General features: G+C 48.5%; 2 protein-coding genes across 3 annotated transcripts in view; one reads left to right on the top strand and one right to left on the bottom strand.

Annotated features, from left to right (window-relative positions):
- The first annotated feature begins 986 nt into the window (after nt 1-986).
- Nucleotides 987-18,140, top strand: part of LOC135920092 (tether containing UBX domain for GLUT4) — a 54,658-nt gene continuing 37,504 nt past the window's right edge. Inside the window, exons 1-2 of one of the 2 annotated variants that reach the window (XM_065454153.2) lie at nt 987-1,221; nt 14,782-14,837. In XM_065454153.2, coding sequence (XP_065310225.1) covers nt 1,135-1,221; nt 14,782-14,837 — 143 coding nt within the window. In that variant the 5' untranslated portion in view covers nt 987-1,134. The remainder of the gene's footprint in view (nt 1,222-14,781; nt 14,838-18,140) is intronic. The other variant, XM_065454154.2, reaches the window with a different exon arrangement.
- Nucleotides 2,817-6,371, bottom strand: LOC135920105 (lysosomal cholesterol signaling protein-like). Its single transcript, XM_065454172.1, has one exon. It carries the CDS (start codon nt 6,158-6,160, stop codon nt 3,392-3,394), a length of 2,769 nt encoding a protein of 922 aa, XP_065310244.1. The 5' UTR covers nt 6,161-6,371; the 3' UTR covers nt 2,817-3,391.

Below are 18,140 nucleotides of genomic sequence, written 5' to 3'. Positions count from 1 at the left end.
AATAGGGACATTAGCTTTGTAAAAGTAAAAATGGGTCTCACCAAGTGACAAGATCACTTGCTGGATTACAGAAAAATTTTTTTCTTCGTTGCTGTGGAGGCATGGCAGAAGAGATAGTTCTTTTAACAAGATTAACGGTGGCATGCTGATATGCTATTTCACATGAGATCTGTTCTAGGTATCATTGATATTTATCAGCTTTGCTACACGAAACAGCACCGTGAAGTTTGCTACACGTCACTTCAACATTGTTCAGAAATCTTGGGGGGGGGGGGGAGGGGGGCACATTCATTGCTGAAGTATACATTTCTACGACATGTAAAAATGTGGAGCCAAGCAAGCAATGCGACATTATTTATTTTGGTGAGTGTTTCAGAAATGGCACCCAATAATGCCACTAAATGTGCATGCAACGTAAGCAACTGCACTACTGGCACATGGCTTGCTTTACTTGCGGGGCTGGTCGAAAATCGCGGGGGCCTGCAACGGAATTCAGCAGGCCCAGTTTAAGTCCTTGAACGTTCACACCAAAGCTGTACCTACTGTTATACAATGATGAGCCCTGCTTGCACAAAGTACAGTTCACGTTATTTGTTAGTCAGAAACGACCATGTTACAACTGTTTCCGGACCATACAATTGAGTAAATGTAAAGGATAAATCGCAATTTCCACCAATTTCGGGATGGTATTATTCAATGTGCGACGCAGTGGACATCCCATACGTTAGAACAGGTAATCGTACACAAATGGCACCTTTATAAGTGAATCGCGCGGTTTAACTTACTAATCAGGGTACTGTTCGCAAAAGTTTGTCAAAATGAAAAACTCGGGAATTGTTTTACGTTTAACTACGGGATGCTTCCGGAAAACGTTGGGCTCGCCGTTAGGAGCGGTAGAGCACCAGGAAAGGCAAGTTAGTTTCGTTTTCGCTTGACGAACTCGCGCGTCGCACCCACCCGAAAGTTTTGAAACGTTTCACCGCAAGGTAACGCAAAGGTCAAAAATTTATAATATGGGCGCGTCGAAACGCGAGCCGCGTTTTTTTTCTTTTTCGTTTTTCTTTTTCGTCGCTGCGAAGTAGTTGCGTGCTGTTTCATCGTCGCGGCTTGCCAGCAGGAGGCGCAGCACAAAACATGGCTGCTTCCTTGTCGCTTGTTGTGCTCTACCCGAACGGCCACCGGCAGGTTTTCCAAGTCAACTCAAACACCAGCATATTCCAGGTGAGTCACATTTCGCACCTTAAACACGTCTGCAGCTGCATATGTTTGAAGAGCGGCTGTTCCTCTACCGATCGCTCGAAAATGATACTGCGCTAACGCGAGGCTTTCGTTTTCGCTGAGTTGTCACAGGGCCGGTTCGCCGTTCGAAATTGGCCATGCGGAGCTTTTCCTCGTAATTAGCGCGTTTGCTAGGGTTGAGGGCGTGGTTGAAGTAAACGTTCCCTTTGCCGCTGTCATTACGTGTGTGGGTAACTTCTGAGGGCGTGGAGGTGCTTCATGTCAGTGCCCGGGACCTAACGTCGGACTTCTCCGACATGCCAACCAGAGCCCGTCCCACCCCCTTATTTGTGGTTTATACGTTAACTAACCGAGCCATCCTTGAAGGAACCTTCGCTCGCAGTTTAGTGCGACATATTTCTTCACATCGTACTGCATTTTTCTGAAGGACTGCGCCACGTCTTTCTCTAATCAAGTAGCGTGCCATTGCTGTGAAGCTCACGGCTAGGTTCTCTATGGTGTCAGTAGTGGCACGGTACAGAATTTCGTACAACATATTAGAAACCTTATCGAGTAGTGCCAGCTTGACGCCTTTCAAGTAGCACTCCAGCCGGCTGTATTAGGTGTGCACAGATGCTCGGCGCCTATGGACTGCTACCGGTAAGCTTAAGTGCGCGATAGACCTTGTGCATAGAACATTGCCTTCTGAATTCTCTGTTGTCAGGGTTTACGAGTGAAACTCTCCTAGAATGGCTTCTTACAGATGCCACAGCTGTGGTACGAATCGGCGATCACTGGTTGCCTGTACAGTTTGCCAGCCTGTTAATGTGTCTTCAGAGCTGTTTAACTGTAGCAATGTGTAGTCAGGCACACGAATTGTAGTTGAAGTGTGCAGTGGTAACCGGCTGCTAATGTGCCGAAGTCATGCCACTTCTGCACATGACAATAGAAATTAAAATAGTTTGACGAGTGTTATCAGTGTTGCAAATTTGGAACATATATTGCTGCATGCTAGACGATTTGTATGAGGAGGACCGATTATACATCATGTAATTGGCTTAAAAGTGTAATTTGTGCTTCTACCAAGAAAGCGTCTCTAAAAATCTCGAGATACGCTTCATTTTAATTCTGCTATCTCAAGCACTCAGAAATTTTACTTGTCAACATATTCATACTTACCGCCACGAGTACTCACCATGAATCACATGAGAGTTGCTACAGCATGGTAAACACTGTGAGAAAGCCCAAGGTCTTTGACAGATTTCTTGGCAGGAGAAATTGAAAAGTTGTGATGGTTTGAAAGTCGCCCACTCTCATGTTTTGGTTGAGGCTCCGAGTACTTCCGTGTTTTTGTATCGTGTGCAAATGGAGGTGGCAATTTGAGGGCTCTCAAAAGATTTATCCATAACCATAGTAGCAAACTAGCTAGTTTGTACTCATTCGTTATTGGAAAAAGCACATAAAATGTGGGACGAGGCAATTAAGGATGACAGTACGTGTGTCTTGTCATCCTTCTTCACTTCATGCCTTAATTCTACGTGCCTTTTCCCAATAATATTTGCTCGAGTACCCAACCTCATCATGAATCAGTAGTCGGCTTAATTCTGGTATATTTTATTTCGCATCTGCAGCTGCTGTCTGGTGCTATGGTCCTGAAAAGAAATTAAGGCACTATGCAGCTATTTAATCACACTATGCATTGTCATAATTGTGAGAATATCCTAGCTTTAAAATTTTGCTCTTTGGCTTTCTTGCTCACTAGAGGTCTCCTTTGAAGCTTCTTAAAAGTTTTACATAACTATATACAAAATGCACAACAGCAAGCACTCTTACAACTTTTAAATTAAGAGTAAGTCCTGCTCCACAGTCTCCACACTCATCTCTGCCAAGTGAGGCAATTTCGGAGCATCACGAGCTTCGTTATACGAGAACATAAGGGCCCATGTTTTTTTTTTTCACCCTCCCTCGTCCGGTGCATTGTTCCATTAGTGCCACACCAAGTTGTGCGCTGTCCACACAAATTTCTAGCCTTTCACAACCACAAGCGACACTGCAAATGTTCAGTCAGGACCTTAGGCGTGCCCATCGGAACACACTGTGTTGGTGTTCGCTTGTGTTTCGTGCAAACACACATTTTCATCACATGCCTAATAGCAATGTCCCGGTCACATGCTCAAGAAGAAACATCCAACTCGTGTGAAGGCAAGAATGTGTACGTGTAGAGCTCATCGCAGAAGTGGTGTCGGCCAGTTACGTGTGCTATGACCCTGCCTTCAAGAAGCCGCTTGCCGTATCGGGTGGCCTGCACTCGATCTTGGCACAGTCCAACAGCTAGAAGCCAGTCGACGAGATCCCTCCCCACGAAGGCAAGATGAAGTTCTGTGCCATCAGGACCATGCCGCGAATGGCAGATGTCTGTAACGCAGGAGTCTCTGTGGTACACATGGAACTGTGTGCAGATCTGACGGGCCTCTGGAGACAGGTCTTCAAACTTTGGAAGGATGAGGGTGGTTGTGGCCCTCTGTCTTCGCTGTCTGCATGAAACAAAGTACCATGCGCCAGACAGCCATCGCAGGAGCCACTTGGCATCAAATCCGAATACAAGGAACGTCAACATTCCTTGTCCGTAGTTTAGTATGATGTCCACAAACTCTAGCTCGACCAAGATTCCTGTTGGGGCATCCGTGAGAAGAAGCTGCCAAAGCGAGACAGCGAGTCCAATGACCATTGAGACACTGAGTAGGAGGACAAGCACGGTATGTCTGAAGACTTGGTGTATGTCATCGTCTGCTTCAACCACGCTATCTTGGTCGAGTGCTTCGTCTGTGTTCTGTACCCTAATAGCAGTCTGCCGGTTGTACGTGCTGATGAGACTCATGCATTGTCTCACTTGCTCCTTGTCACAGTTGAACTGTGGCCCACAAAGCTGGTCGAAAGAAGTGCTCGGTGTCTGTTGCGCGGGTGACACGTTGAATTCGAACCTGCTCGAGTTCACCGACTTGGATGACGCCTTGGAAAGAGTAGCCGACTTTGAGAACTTGGTCCTTTGAGCTTTGACGTTTGGTTTTGGGCTGCTAATGAGGTCTTCGAGATCTGGAACAACGCTGTGTTCTTCTTCATCCGAGCAATTGGCACAGTCCTCACAGTCTCCTGTACATCCGTCCGACTTGCCCTTTGCCTCCTCTTGTTCACCCGAGGGCCGTGTCTGAGAGCTTGACGATGGCTGAATCAAAGGGCTGTTGACGTCAGAGTGAACCACGTCGCTTTGTTCATCGTCACTGCTGCCTCTGATAGGCACGTAGTCCCTCATCCTCAGGCGGAACCTGTGCTGGAATATGAGGCTCACCACCGTGAAGAGGAGACTGGTCAGGAGAACGGTGACGGCCACAACTGCCTGGATGTCTCCGAACTGAAAGTTTGGGTCCGTGTTGCCCAGCCGGGATCCCCGCCTTGGAATGCTCAGGCACAGCGAGAGCGCCGCCAAGATGGAAAATCCGAACCCGGCGACTGCGATGAGCCACCTGAGTCTGAGCACGAAGCAAAGCGAACGCCAGTGCAGCAAGGCGAGCAGGCCCGCGAGAATCGCGGTCCACACGCGGGACGCGAAGATGCCCGCTATGGACAGGACAGACTGGGCGTACGCCAACGGCCAGAGAGAGTCGTCGATGCTCGTGGCCGCCCACAGGACGCCCCCCAAGGCTGTCGCCAGCTGGCAGACTACCAAGTACATCGTGGTCCCGTGTGTCACCCTGTCCCGTCTGCGGAAGAGCACGACCAAAAGCCACAGGCAGCAGACGGCGCTGACAGCACTGGAGCTGACCATGGTCTTCCCCATCGTCGCGGCGAAGTCCTGGAGACGTTGCTCTTTTATTTGACTCATGGTGGCCGTGATGAAGATGAACGGCGCCGAGAGGAAAGTGCCTGCGACCATGGCCGTGGATACGGCGGCCGTCGGGAGCTCGTACTGGGTCGCGAATATGAACACGCTGGGCGCCATGGGAAGCATCCCGTAGAGGAAGCCGAAGTTGCCGAAGTCCTTCTGGTCGCGCTCGTTATTGCCCACGCCGAGCAGGTTGACCAGCTCGCGCGTGACCAGCGGGGACGCGACGATCTTGGCGGAGACGAGCAAGACGGGCGTCAGCGCGGCGTACTTTCCCATGCTGCCCACCTTGCCGACCATGCTGAGACCGAGCAGGTAGAGCGCCGTGGCGATGAAGGCGTCCCCGAAGGAGTCGAGGATTCCCTGCACCACCGAGGGCAGCGCGGCGCCGGACGTGCTGACGTTCCAGACGATGGCCAGAGCCGGCGCCACGACCACGGGGTTCTTGACGATGCCGGTCAGCGTCGACAGGAAGCGGCCTCGCCTGGGCGTCGCGGGTCGCGTTCCGGCCGCCGTCTCGCCGCCGCTATCTTCGTGCGTGCGGCCGTATTCCATCATGACGAACGCGATGGGGTTGAGGAACGCCAGCTGTATGGGAGCGACCAAGTAGAGGTAGTGGCTGAACGTCGGCTGCATCTTCCCGTAGAGGTGCACGATGAGCGGGTAGCCGAGGCCGAAGTCGTTGCTCTGCGACGCGGCGATCGCGTACAGGCCGGCCTTGCCGAAGCTCGCCGGCCGTCGCACGAGCGCCAGCGTGACCGCGGCGACCACGGCGAAGATGACACACTTGCCGAGCGCCAGGGCGGCCAGGAACCTCCAGTTGACCTCGCCGAGCGCGATCGCGGCGAGCGACTTGAACGCCGTCGCCGGCAGGGCGAAGTAGGAGACGAACACGTTGAGGCTGCGCGTCTCGGCGGAGCCGATGAGGCCCACGCGGCCGGAGAAGTATCCGAGCAGGATGATCGCGAAGCATTGTATCAGCACCGGCAGCAGCTCGTCGTACACGACGTTCTCGCCGCCGGGTGCGGATGTTGTGGAGATCGACGGCGTGGACGGCTCCATGCTAGCGAGCTCACCGCCGCTTATTGAGCGCGGAGGGCTCGCGTCGGCACGCGTCAGGCCGAGTTGATACAAGTCCGGCGCGCCGCAACTGAAATGGGCGCGGCCATGACAGGTCGCGAGCGGATCACGTATGCACACACCGCATAGTATAAAGAACCGCACCACTGCACCGTCTGGTCAGGCGTCGCAGTGCCCTTGGTTTGAAAGAGCGATGGAGGTTGGACAGATGTTGGAGAGAGATCGCGGAGAAGAGAGAGAGAGAGAGAGAAGCTATGTTTACGAAGTAAAAATGACGCGAGCCGTGACGCCATGCCCTTCCCCTCCCAGCTGCGCATGCGCACCGGTGGATACCGGAGGTGCCGCTGTCGCATTGGCGGCCTTTTTGAATCGTCTGTCGCCCGCTGCTGCTCTGTTTTGAACGTTGGCGAAAGCTACAGTTGTCGAATTGGCTTTCCGGTAGTGTGTAATCGTTGTCTCTCAGGGCAATCGATTCTTAAATTAGCGCCTATAAGCTAATTTTCTTACGATAATTTTGGCCTGCCGCGTAGGTTGAGCAGGTTTACGGGCCCCCCCGCGGTCGATTTATTCTAAAAATAGAACTGACGCGCATACCGCAGAAACGAATTTGAGACCGACAGCGCAGTGTTTTCTTCCTTCTTTATTTACGTCTGGCTGCCCTGATAAAGTACAGCCCTTCCCTGGTGGCTAGCTTGCTCGACGCCGACGTGCGAGTTGATCCTCGCCGGTCGTCGCTGTTTGAGAGACCCGCGTACGTGCACATATGTCATGCGGGGTGTGTTTGTCCCGTCACTGTTGAGCGTCCTCTGGGTGCTTCGTTTGACATTGGCCAACAGGAAGTCGAGCTTATGCGCAAGGGAAAACGAAACAAAGAGAAAAGTCTCAGTGTCAACTATACCCGTCGTCGTTTGTATGCGCGTGGATCGTAAGGTAAAACAGAAACGAGCTCTCTTGAGAGTCGATGATGTTATGAAGGCGGGCAGTTGCTTTTGAAACGATATGAATTTGTTTCGTCGAACACGTTTCGATATTGGAGGAGCGCTGAAGCGTGCCGTATTCAGCCGAGCCTAGCGGCAGACGGTGTTTTTTAAAATCTTGAGTTGCGAAGCTCCTAGGTAGGCTTGGATTCGAGGAATTCATTAGGAGCCGTCGGAATTGGAGCCGAATTAAGAGCCGCTGCTTGACGTAATGGCAGCGGTGTCGGTACACTTCTGTCTACAGTGTGCCGGGGCAAGTGCATGGCTCGTAAATAAGTTTTAATGCGTTAGCCTTAGGAGTGTCAAAGTGGGGAACATGTTTCGTGGGAAGTGTAATAGGAGTCACATTCTTGAAGTGTGTCTATATATATATATATATATATATATATATATATATATATATATATATATATATATATATATATGTATAATTCACTGCAACCGGTAAAAAAGGTCGGTACACCGACCGAACCTGTTGGGTAAATAAGCCAAAGATAACCGCGAAGTTGTGCTTGCCATCTTTTTAAACACGTTTGGACCACTGGGAAATCCAGCTTTATATATATAGCCGGGGCAAGTGCATGGCGGTGATTCACTGTTGACGCGTTAGCATTAGGAGTGTCAAAGTGGGGAACATTGTTTGTGTGAAGAGTAGTAGGCGTCACATTCTAGAAGTTTTTATATACTATATAAAAAGTTTTTAAATAGTTATATATATATATATATATATATATATATATATATATATATATATATATATATATATATATATATATATATATATATATATATATATATATATATATATATATATATATATATATTCGCACGCATTCGAACATTCGCAAGTCTCTATATATTTAGGTAGAGTGACAAACACGCAAGAAAGAACAAAATGACGTAAAAAATAGAAAGTAATAGGCCTGAGGGCCTTGGGCCAAAGAGTTTACTCGTTGATAACGGGGTTATTCACGGCGCCTTCGTCAGCACCATCAATCATCACTGGCACTGTATACAGGTCGTTGACACGGTCTTGATTCGTCACGTGCGCTTTTAGTTGATCGACGAACCCGCAAGCCGTTTTGTTGTGTCCCGATCAAATTGAGTAGAACGCGCTAACAAACAAACAAACAAACAAACAAACAAACAAACAAACAAGGAAATGAGTCATGCGACGAGAAGAGTGGGAAAATGAATTCGGGACGCGTGCTTATGACATGGTTGGCAAACAGGCAAGCCGTTTTGTGGTGTCCCGATCAAATTGAGTAGAACGCGCTAACGAACAAAACAAACAAGGAAATGAGTCATGCGACGAGAAGAAAATGAATTCGTGACGCGTGCTTTTGACATGGTTGGCAAACAGGCAAGCCATTTTGTGGTGTCCCGATCAAAGGAAGGCGTTGCAAGATTTGTAGACAAGTGAAAGGATAATAGGAAGTACAATTTTCCTTTTTTTAGCAGTAAAAATAACAAAATAATACTGAAACTGAAAAAAAAGGAGAGAGAGAGGCGGGGGGAGGAGGGGGCGCAAGGTCAGTGCCGAGGAGTGCTTGGAACGGATTCGCGGCAGAAAAGAAAAACCGAAAAGCAAGAAATACGAAAAAAAAACCATCAATGTCGACACAAGAAAGAAGTTAAACTGTAAATAATAATAATAATAATAATAATAATAATAATAATAATAATAATAATAATAATAATAATAATAATAATGAAATAACGAAATAAATATGAAAGAAAAAGACCAGGTACATTATTGTGGACGGGTCGATCCGATGTACCCCAATGAAGTAGTGGGCATTCTTTCGCACCACCAACGTATTCGGTTTGTGTATGCGGCTACTGAGTTACGATTTCGTTGCTCCAACTTATGGGCTAAGAAACGTTCGTTTTCGTTTATGGCGTGTGTGATTGTTCTAAATTTGTGGATAAAATTTGACTCCCTTTGTTCCCGTTCACGAGAAGAGCAGAAGCATATATATATATATAATAGTGCTACCAACGGTCGTCTGCTCTGGACCATTTGAACTTCGAAGCGAGAGGGTGTGTGTGTGGTCGAGTGAGCTCCTGAACAGCACTTTGCAATGTGGTGAAGGCGGTTTCAGTCATGGATCTGGGACCTCGAAGAGGTGCGACGTAATTCTCAGGCATTTCCTTCACATTGACCGCCAAATCGCCGCCGATTTTTTATTTGTTTGTTTGTTTGCTTCTGCGGTTGTTTACGCGTTGCATACCTTGGTCGGGTGGCATTCGACAAAAGTTTCCCTCTTTTTAAAATTTTCTTCTGACTTTCCTGTTTCGGAGGATAGGCTTAGAACCGAGTAAGTACGCTGTTATTCGGAGCTGCAGGAATTCTCCAACACGCTCATCACACGCGCGGAGGCGACACTTTTTGCGAGTCCGAAAGTTTGGAGTATTGGTTGGAAGAATATGACTAATTTGATATACGAAGTGCCGGGCCCGGTGTCGACAACATCGTGACCGCAGAGTTTCATACAAGACGTGACAGGGAGCAGTATTTACTGACTTCGTGTAGCAGTAGGAGGCTATATATACATATGACGACGTTGCATTGTAAAAAAAAAGTGAGACACAGACAGACAGACAGACAGACAGATAGATAGATAGATAGATAGATAGATAGATAGATAGATAGAGAGAGAGAGAGAGAGAGAGAGAGAGAGAGAGAGAGAGAGAGAGAGAGAGAGAGAGAGAGAGAGAGAATGAATGAAAGAAAAAGAAAAGTGGCTTAGTTCGATCAGTGTCGAATTACCAGCCAGTGCACCTGGAGGTTCTGGGAGGTGCTTGTGGCGTTTCGAGTGCGAGCAGCTTCTACTTGTTTCCTTCTTTCTTTAGTTTTTTTTTTTTAATGCGGTCCTCTCGCTAATTCCCCGCCATGTAGACCGAATGACGTAAACGACGTTGTTTGTCGCCGCTTGAAACTTATTACGCCCTCTTTCCTCCATGCGTCATCGTCGGGGAGTAATAAACGTTGTCTGCCGTCGAGCGTTTGTATGCTTATGTCCTAGAATGGGCTGTCCGCAAGCAGCCATAACAGATTCAGTCTGCTTTTTTTTTTTAGCGTTTTCGCCGGTGCAGTTTGTGACGAGCTGTTTTGAATGGTCGTATTGAGAACCGTATCGTGAACGTGAAATCACTGCACGACTCTATATATAGGCTCTGTCACCTTTACGAGGCGCGATTAAATAAATATCACGCTCTCACTGACATCGCTGAGTTCACAGAGAAAATACCGCCACATGAAACACGCCCTACTGCGCATTGGCACGCTATCACCTGCCGCTCGAATTACGCAACACAAATGGTTCAGTTTAGGTTGCCCCCACTTTTAAATGAGCTACCCGAAAAGAAAAAAAATATGCAATAGATCCCGAATTCGTTTCCTTCAGTGATCTGTAAAAGCGTGTCCACGTTTTGGGCTGGCAGTTCTCCCTCGCTTATATAAATTCATCTTCAGCTCCTTTTCTTTGACCTTTGGTGTGTATGCTTTTTTGTTTGTTTCATTGTCGTATTTTCACCTTGCGAGTATTTCAAATTTTAGCAGACCTATACTACCTGTCACCGCTATACGTTTAGCGGCGTTTTGCCTTTCTTGCTGTGCGCTCATGCGAAGGTATGCTGTTGTTGTTGTTGCAGTATAGCTTATATCCGAGTGTACATTCTGCAATATGCGCGGACGTATGTGGCAGCTTTCATGCGGCTGTTCCTTGCTTTTGATAAAGGAAAAAAATAATAATGACTTGACAAAAGCGCGACGGGTGACGTTCGTGTTGCATGGCTGCGAGAGAAACTCCGCTGCTGCCGAAGCTAATGCAAGCCGCGCGCACAGAATTCAGACAAGACAGAAAGAAGTCAAAACAAGACGGAAACTTGAAATGCCGAGTTGAGCTGATGTTTTCGACAAGGGGTACGTGTACCGTCTTCTATCAGTGCAGCAACTTGTTCCGCTGCTGTAATCATCACCTGGAACAATTAGCCACAGCGACATCCTTACTAGAACGTTGACGTGGCACCAAGTCGACACCCTCGTGATCACAGAACAAGTCCACTCCGCTTCCCTCCCCTGTACTTGGCTTCAAGGCTATACGTTGAATGGAATGCCAAGGAAAATGCCATCGTTCCGGAGAACGTCAAGAGGGAAACTGATATAGAAGAGTGATAGAGTGCCATTAACCATTGAATTGTGGAACACGCTACATACTAATCTACGAGAATTGCCACTTGAGCGTTTTGTGGACGAAGTTCGTTTACATGTGACATGTTGATTGTATGTTATCTTGATGTACTCACCCACTCCTGCTATGTCTCAATTTTGAGACAGCAGTATTTGTAAATAAATAAATAAATAAATGAATAAATAAATAAATAAACGTCGGCGTGCGACTGGTATGCTTTGTAGCAGCGGTGGAGTCGGTGCCACGATTTTATTCCGCTGTCGAGGCACCCTGCGTAAACACATGCTCATCCGTGTATTTAACGACCAACGCTTCATAATGTGCGATGTACCGTGTGTAGGTCTGACGACCGAACACCGTATAGGTCTTTTAATCGTATTTTGGAGGTCGCGCGATCGAATCCCGGCCACGGCGGCCGCATTTCGGTGGGAGCGAAATACGAAAACCACCCGTGTGCTTAAATTAAGGTGCACGTTAAGGAAACCCAGGTGGTCCAAATTTCCGGAGTCCCTCACTACGGCGTGCCTCATAATTGATTATGGTTTTGGCGCGTATCACCCCATAATATATTTTTTTAATCGTTTTAATTCGAACAACTTCGGTATAACGTTAGCTGGGACAACCTATAACTATTTCACACCTCTAGAAGTAGCCGACAAGCGCATACGTGATGATGATGCATAGTGTTTAATGGCACAAGGGCCAGATATGGCCAAAGGGCGCCTAGAAATGGTTAGCGATCGATGGATTGATGAATGGCAGTAAGTAGACGTAACGAGACGTAACGTATAGATGCCTAACATTGATCGCTGTATAAATGCGTAAACACATAACTGTGGCAATGACTCCAATTAAGTGTGCCGAGTATATAGATGACGTATAAACTTAAAACATTTAATAATAACAGCACTACTGCCTCAACAGGGAGGACCCTTGTGCGCAGGGTCCTGGAGGCATGTGTTATAGATACTGCTGCCGCAGCATAGGCTAGGCCTTGCTACGGATCGCTCGAGTATGTAGCATCTAGTACATGAACGTCACCTTTAAAAAATCCGAAACTGATTTCACGTCAGAGAGCTTGTCTTTGCCGAGAAACCGTGCCGAGTGTAACGGAATAGTCGTGAGGTACAAAAAATATCACGGGACCCAAGGAAGGCCAGAAGCGAGCCAAAGCATGCCCAGCCGTGTATGAGAGATGATGGACGATTAGCAAAGTTAACTAATTAAGGTAGATTGGGGTGCAGTAAGGTGGATCAAGGAGGGTTTTGGTGGATTCGAGTGGATTAAGGTGGATGAAGGAGGATTAAGGTGGATTAAATATTAGAGTGGATTAAGGTGCATTACGGTGGATTAATTGGGATTAGGGTGATATACAGTAGGCTTCACAAGGCTTTCGCCATCGCGTCTTTTAGTCGATAGCTAAGTAAGGACACCTTGGAATTGTTTCCTCAGATCTCCTAGTTCGCGGCATCGAAGCGGGAGACGTGGAGAGCAGATAGCGTTTCGCCACATTGCCCCACAGACAGGAGGGTGTTACCGTTTCAAACGCGCATGCTTCTTCATCTGTCCCGTCTAAAGTTCGCGAGTGCACGAACCAACTATAATAGCTCGGCAACAGCAGGTTACGTCGAGACCGAAAGCTTGGCGTGGTCGCAGGCATATCTCTGCTGCCAAGGCGAGCGTGCAAGAACCGTCTATATTGTTGCAGCGACCGATCCGAAGAGAGAGAGAGAGAGAGAGAGAGAGAGAGAGAGAGAGAGGCTCATTTATTTTCTGTCCCGATATGTGCCACGGCGATCACGAAACGAGGCGTGCGAGTGCTTTCGCAACGCGCCCGAGAAGAAAGCTGACCGGCGCTGGGCATTTTAGGCCACGCCGTTCGCTCAGTGTTGACACGCTGGACCAGAGCGGAGCGATACGAAAAAAAAAAAAAAAAAAGAAAATGCGCGACGCGGACGGAAAAGAAGGTCGTGAAGGGCACAGGTGTTTCTTCTGTGTGTCTGTGCTTGCGTTTGCTTTCTTTCTTTTTTCTTTCTTTTTCGGCTCGAAAGGGGACCGGTTTGCGTCCGGCGCAGTCGCGTATACGAAGTCGTTGGGACGTGCCAACCGAACGTTCTCGAACGCTCCTACGTTATCTTCAGGCGTATGTGAAGCGGCAAGGAGCTGTGTGTCGCGGCGTAAAACGGGCCGATACGTGGTCGAGGAGCAGACGACCGGACGCTCATACAAACAGACGGACGGACAAGAACACTCGCCGCAGCTGCCGCAGCGGCTCGTTGCCCATGGCGGCCGCGTTTTGATGAGGACGAGAGAGAGAGAGAGAGAGAGAGAGAGAGAGAGAGAGAGAGAGAGAGTATACATTTACGTGCGCGACGGAAAATCCTAGGCGGTCGAAAGAAATCCAGAGCCACCTGCGCCGCTGTGCAGTTTCGCGACGTATGTGAAACGCACAGTTTAAACAGACGTTCACGCAAACATTTAAACGAACATCCAAGCATTCGAACTAACCAACAAGGCCCCCCCACTCGCTGCATGAGTGGCCCGTTTTGCTATTATATAGAAGCGTAATTTTACTAATACTGCTTAACTTAAAGGAATATCTATATTCATGTGCTGATATTGAATCATAAGTTCAAAACACCCAATATTGCGTTAGTTTCGCTGTAATGGACTGATCAATAAAATAGAAAACGATGGTCACAGTTTTTACCAGCCGTGGTGGCGTATTCGCTTTGCCGTTGCGCTGGTGAGCTCGAGGGAGCGGGTTCGAACCCTGGCCGCAGCGGCCGCATTTCGATGGGGACGAAATGCAATTGGGGGCACGTTAAAAAACCCCCCAGGTGGTCAAAATGAATCCGCAGTCCCCACCCGCTACGGCGTGCCTCGTAATCGTATCCAGGTTTTGGCGCATAACACCCTCCCCCTTTCTCTCTTAGACGAAAGAAAGAGGCCTCATTTTTTAAAATTTCCAGCCGTTACCCCTGGACCGGAACGTCAGCGTCACGGCACGGATTTCAGGGCATCGTTTTTCGCATTTGGGCCGTCGGGGCTCTGTAGAACTTCTTAAAACTTTCGAAATTCAATCTTTTTCTCACTTAGAATCAAGCGCTCCTTTATCGATAAAGAATCGTCTGGGTTTGAGCGGACGCTGTCGAAATCAGTGACGCCGGTGCGAGTACCAGTCTTGTGCACTTGCGTTTTCTTTTTCTTTTCTATTTTTTTTTTCGAATCTATCGCGTGTGTATTTGCAATAAAATGTGGCTTTTTTATATTGTTCAAGGGTAATACGCTTACACACCTAAGGGACATTTTCTCTTTAGTGTCTGGTTCATTTAGTGTTGCTTTTTACTGCCCCTTTGACCTTTATACTTCTCGCGCGAAGGTGCGTCGTCTGTTTCTGACGTCTGTTGGCACCGTCGTCTGCTTTCAGATTCTGGAAGATGCCTGCAAGAAGCAGCGACTGGACCCGGCGGAATACGATCTGTAGTGAGTACACGTATACACACGCGAGCGATTTCGACTCTTCAGTGCGTGTGAGCATTCGGTATATTAAACGCGCTGTCGTTTACAGAAGGCATTTATGTGTGTTGTTCGCGTAATGCATGCAGTACATGTAGTATACGTATAATTATCTCGCGTGTTACGAGCGAACACTGTCGACATACACGTAACTGCATAGGGTTACGCGAGACTCTAGAGCGGGTTAGTTAGTATTCCATGACTAATTAACTTGAAGTGCAAAGGAAGAAAAAGAAAAGTGGTCAGAGGGGGGGACACGGATAGAAAGTACGTTGTTGAGTTGCCGAGCTACTACAGCACACTCCAAAAGTCAATCGTCGTTTTCTGTGTACCCATACGTCGCCTTGTTGCGTAGAAAATTGCCACCGAAGGCACCACTGCTGCTCCGCAGTTTCAACCGCCCGCCAGAAAAGCGGATAAGTTGACGTAATCTCTACGTGACTCTCTGTGGACGAGCCAGTGCTGACGTCACACGAGCGATATGTCATGGTCTACGACACGCGGCGCACTACTACACTTGTTCATTTTCGTCATTTTTGTCGCTCACAAAAAGCTGTGTTCTGGCTACGAACGATGACTTCGGTATTACAGAGGGTCCCTGAAACGGTTTCTTTCTCGTATACGCCTAGACGCAGAAGGTATCTCTCAAGGAAAACTTTCTCAGAGGAATTTTGTGTCAGTGCGCTGTAATAACACTGGTTTACGAGTGGTTAAGCGTTACCTTCCCCTCAAGCGAGTTCCCCCCCCCAATTCACCCCTTGCGGCCATCGCTACGTCCCGCCTCCTTCAAGCGCTGATGCAAGCGTTGTCTACTTCCGGTTGATTCGAAGCGAGCGTTTGCCGCGTCTGTTTCCTGCGCAGAGTACATCCGTCGGGAATCGAGCCCACACTTCCTACGTGGGAGGCGGAGACGTATACCACTATACACCAGTCTTAACTTTTGTTTTTTTTTATTACGTCGGAGCAGAACTTCAAGAAAAAAAGAAAACACTACAGAAATTTAAAGTGACTGAAAACGCGTTCAAAAAGTCGCGCAAGCACGTGCAAGCGACCAATAAAGACAGCCAGTCAGGCGCTGTTTCTTGTGCAGCAGCGTACACTGTAAAATGATTTACACCTTTAAAAGTAAAAAAGGGTGTAAATGTGTCTATAACTCACACCCTTATGGTGTGATTTATATAACTGACACCCTAAGTGTGTGAGGTATAGACACATTTACACCCTTCACTTTTAGGGTGTAAATTCGCGGTGGTTCAGCACATACCAGTCGCGTATTCTACTTCTACACTGCACCAAGGGCTATGTAGGCCAAGTAAAACATGAACGTGTAGTGTATATGCATGGTGGGTGACAGGGATCTTTAAAAAAGGTCAGACACCCGGTTGTAGAAAAGAGGCACGTCTCGTTCCGTGGTCGACGACAAACTGCCGCTTCTGTCCACATGCCGAAACCATTGATCACTCTTTTGTAGACTGTTTAGGGATGCCGCTTTCTACTGGGACATTTTCTAAGGAATACCTAAAAAAAGAAAAAAAAGGAAGATTCGTATCGCACCATACACTAAGGTGTTAACTCGATATGGCGGTTTTTCCTGACGGCCGTTGTATGGCACGTTGCGATTCCATTCGCAACGCTTTTTTTTTCCGGATCTCGGCCTACCAGGATATTTTTCTGCCGTCGTCCTGGGCGAACTATTATACGAAACTTCGGCTCTCTGACAAATGTGTGAGTTGCGCCTTTCTCTTCAAAACCGCGGATGAACGCTGTGTAGACCAAGGTGGTGTTGACCGCTGTGTTGAACGCTGCGTTGACCGAGGTGTCGATGTCGACCTGCTTCGCTCGCGTCTGCTGCCGCGTGCGCGGTCGCCGCAGTGTCGCTCCCTGCGCGTGCCTGCAGCGCAAGGCGAACGCGATATAAGGCGCCGGTGCACCATTCGCGTTCCTACCGCTGCAGAGAAGGCATCGCCGGTCCCGTTTTCACGCGAGAATAAGAGACATTTAGCTTGTCCGCTATTCCGGCAAACGGGAGCGGTTTGGGCGGATTGCCGGATTTGCGGGGGCGTAGACGTGAGCGGCCAGAGCGGTGCAGCCGCCTGGTAGCGTAGAGTTCAACCAGACAAACACAGAGCTAAAACTGCAGTAACCCACTATTTCCTGCTTCGCTACTCGTTCAAATTTTTGGCAGCGACGTAATTGTGAACGCGATTACGTCACTGTCGAAAATTTACACCAGCAGCTAAGCAGAGTATAGTAATTAGCTTTGTGTTTGTGTGGTTGAGCTTTGCGCCACCAGCCGGCGCCACCAATCTGGCCGCTCAGGTTTACTCCCCCGATAAACCGGCAAACCGCCCGCGCTTGCCGGAATGCCGGACACGCTGAAAGTCTCCATTAACCCCACCGCGTCTCGTCGGCTGCCTCGTGCGTTGCTAGAGCTGTGTAGCATACGACGCGCCTTCGCGATGTCGATGTACGTTTAACGCGATAGCGTCAAGGAGCCCGTACGTGTCGCCGGAAACTCGGCGTCCGGCGTCACACGTCGCCTCGGAAAAAAAAAAACATTTCGAACACAATTTCGAACCACGCATACCCCACCACTCTTCTACCGCCAAAGTTGCACACACACTCCGTGTTTCATTCTTTGCAAAGTTATTCCTCGGTATTTTGAGAACGGCAGCCCTCAAACAAATGTAATGAAAAAGGAACACCGACAGCGCATGTCCTCTATGTTAGCTCTTCTCAGACTGAAAATATTAGAAATGCAAAACAAAAATGGCTGTGGCTTAGCTAAGGTTAAGCCCAGGATGCGAAGCATACTAGCCTTTATTTTAGTTGTTGAACCACTGTTTAGCCTGGTGAACTGCTGTTGCTTGGCTCTATTTGGTTCGGCTAGACGAAGAAACAGCTCATGCGTTACTCTGCTTCGCCTTCAAGAGTGGAACGCGGCAGCGTTCCCGTCGACCCGCCAAGGGGTGTAAGACAATGGGCTACGGCGCAGCGACTACGCGCCCCTCATTGGACGCGGTGAGCGTCGAGCAACGCAGCGTTCGGCGCGACAACGAAATGTGCGCCTGAGCAAGCGACGCACGCCTGAGCCTTAGAAACAGCTCGTTTCTAAGGCAACACTGCATTCACTAGAGACGCTTTTGTACCGCTTTGAAGCATCGTACACGTGGCTCAGTGGTAGCGTCTCCGTCTCACACTCCAGAGCCCTGGTTCGATTCCCACCCAGCCCATCTTGCAAGAGTTGAGCCTAAGCCACCTAGAAACAAG

This window comes from Dermacentor albipictus, chromosome 8 (genome assembly GCF_038994185.2).
Source record: "Dermacentor albipictus isolate Rhodes 1998 colony chromosome 8, USDA_Dalb.pri_finalv2, whole genome shotgun sequence".
NCBI classification, from domain to species: Eukaryota; Metazoa; Arthropoda; class Arachnida; order Ixodida; family Ixodidae; genus Dermacentor; species Dermacentor albipictus.
Note: the sequence above shows the minus strand (reverse complement) of the source record. Positions and strands in the feature narration are given on the sequence as shown.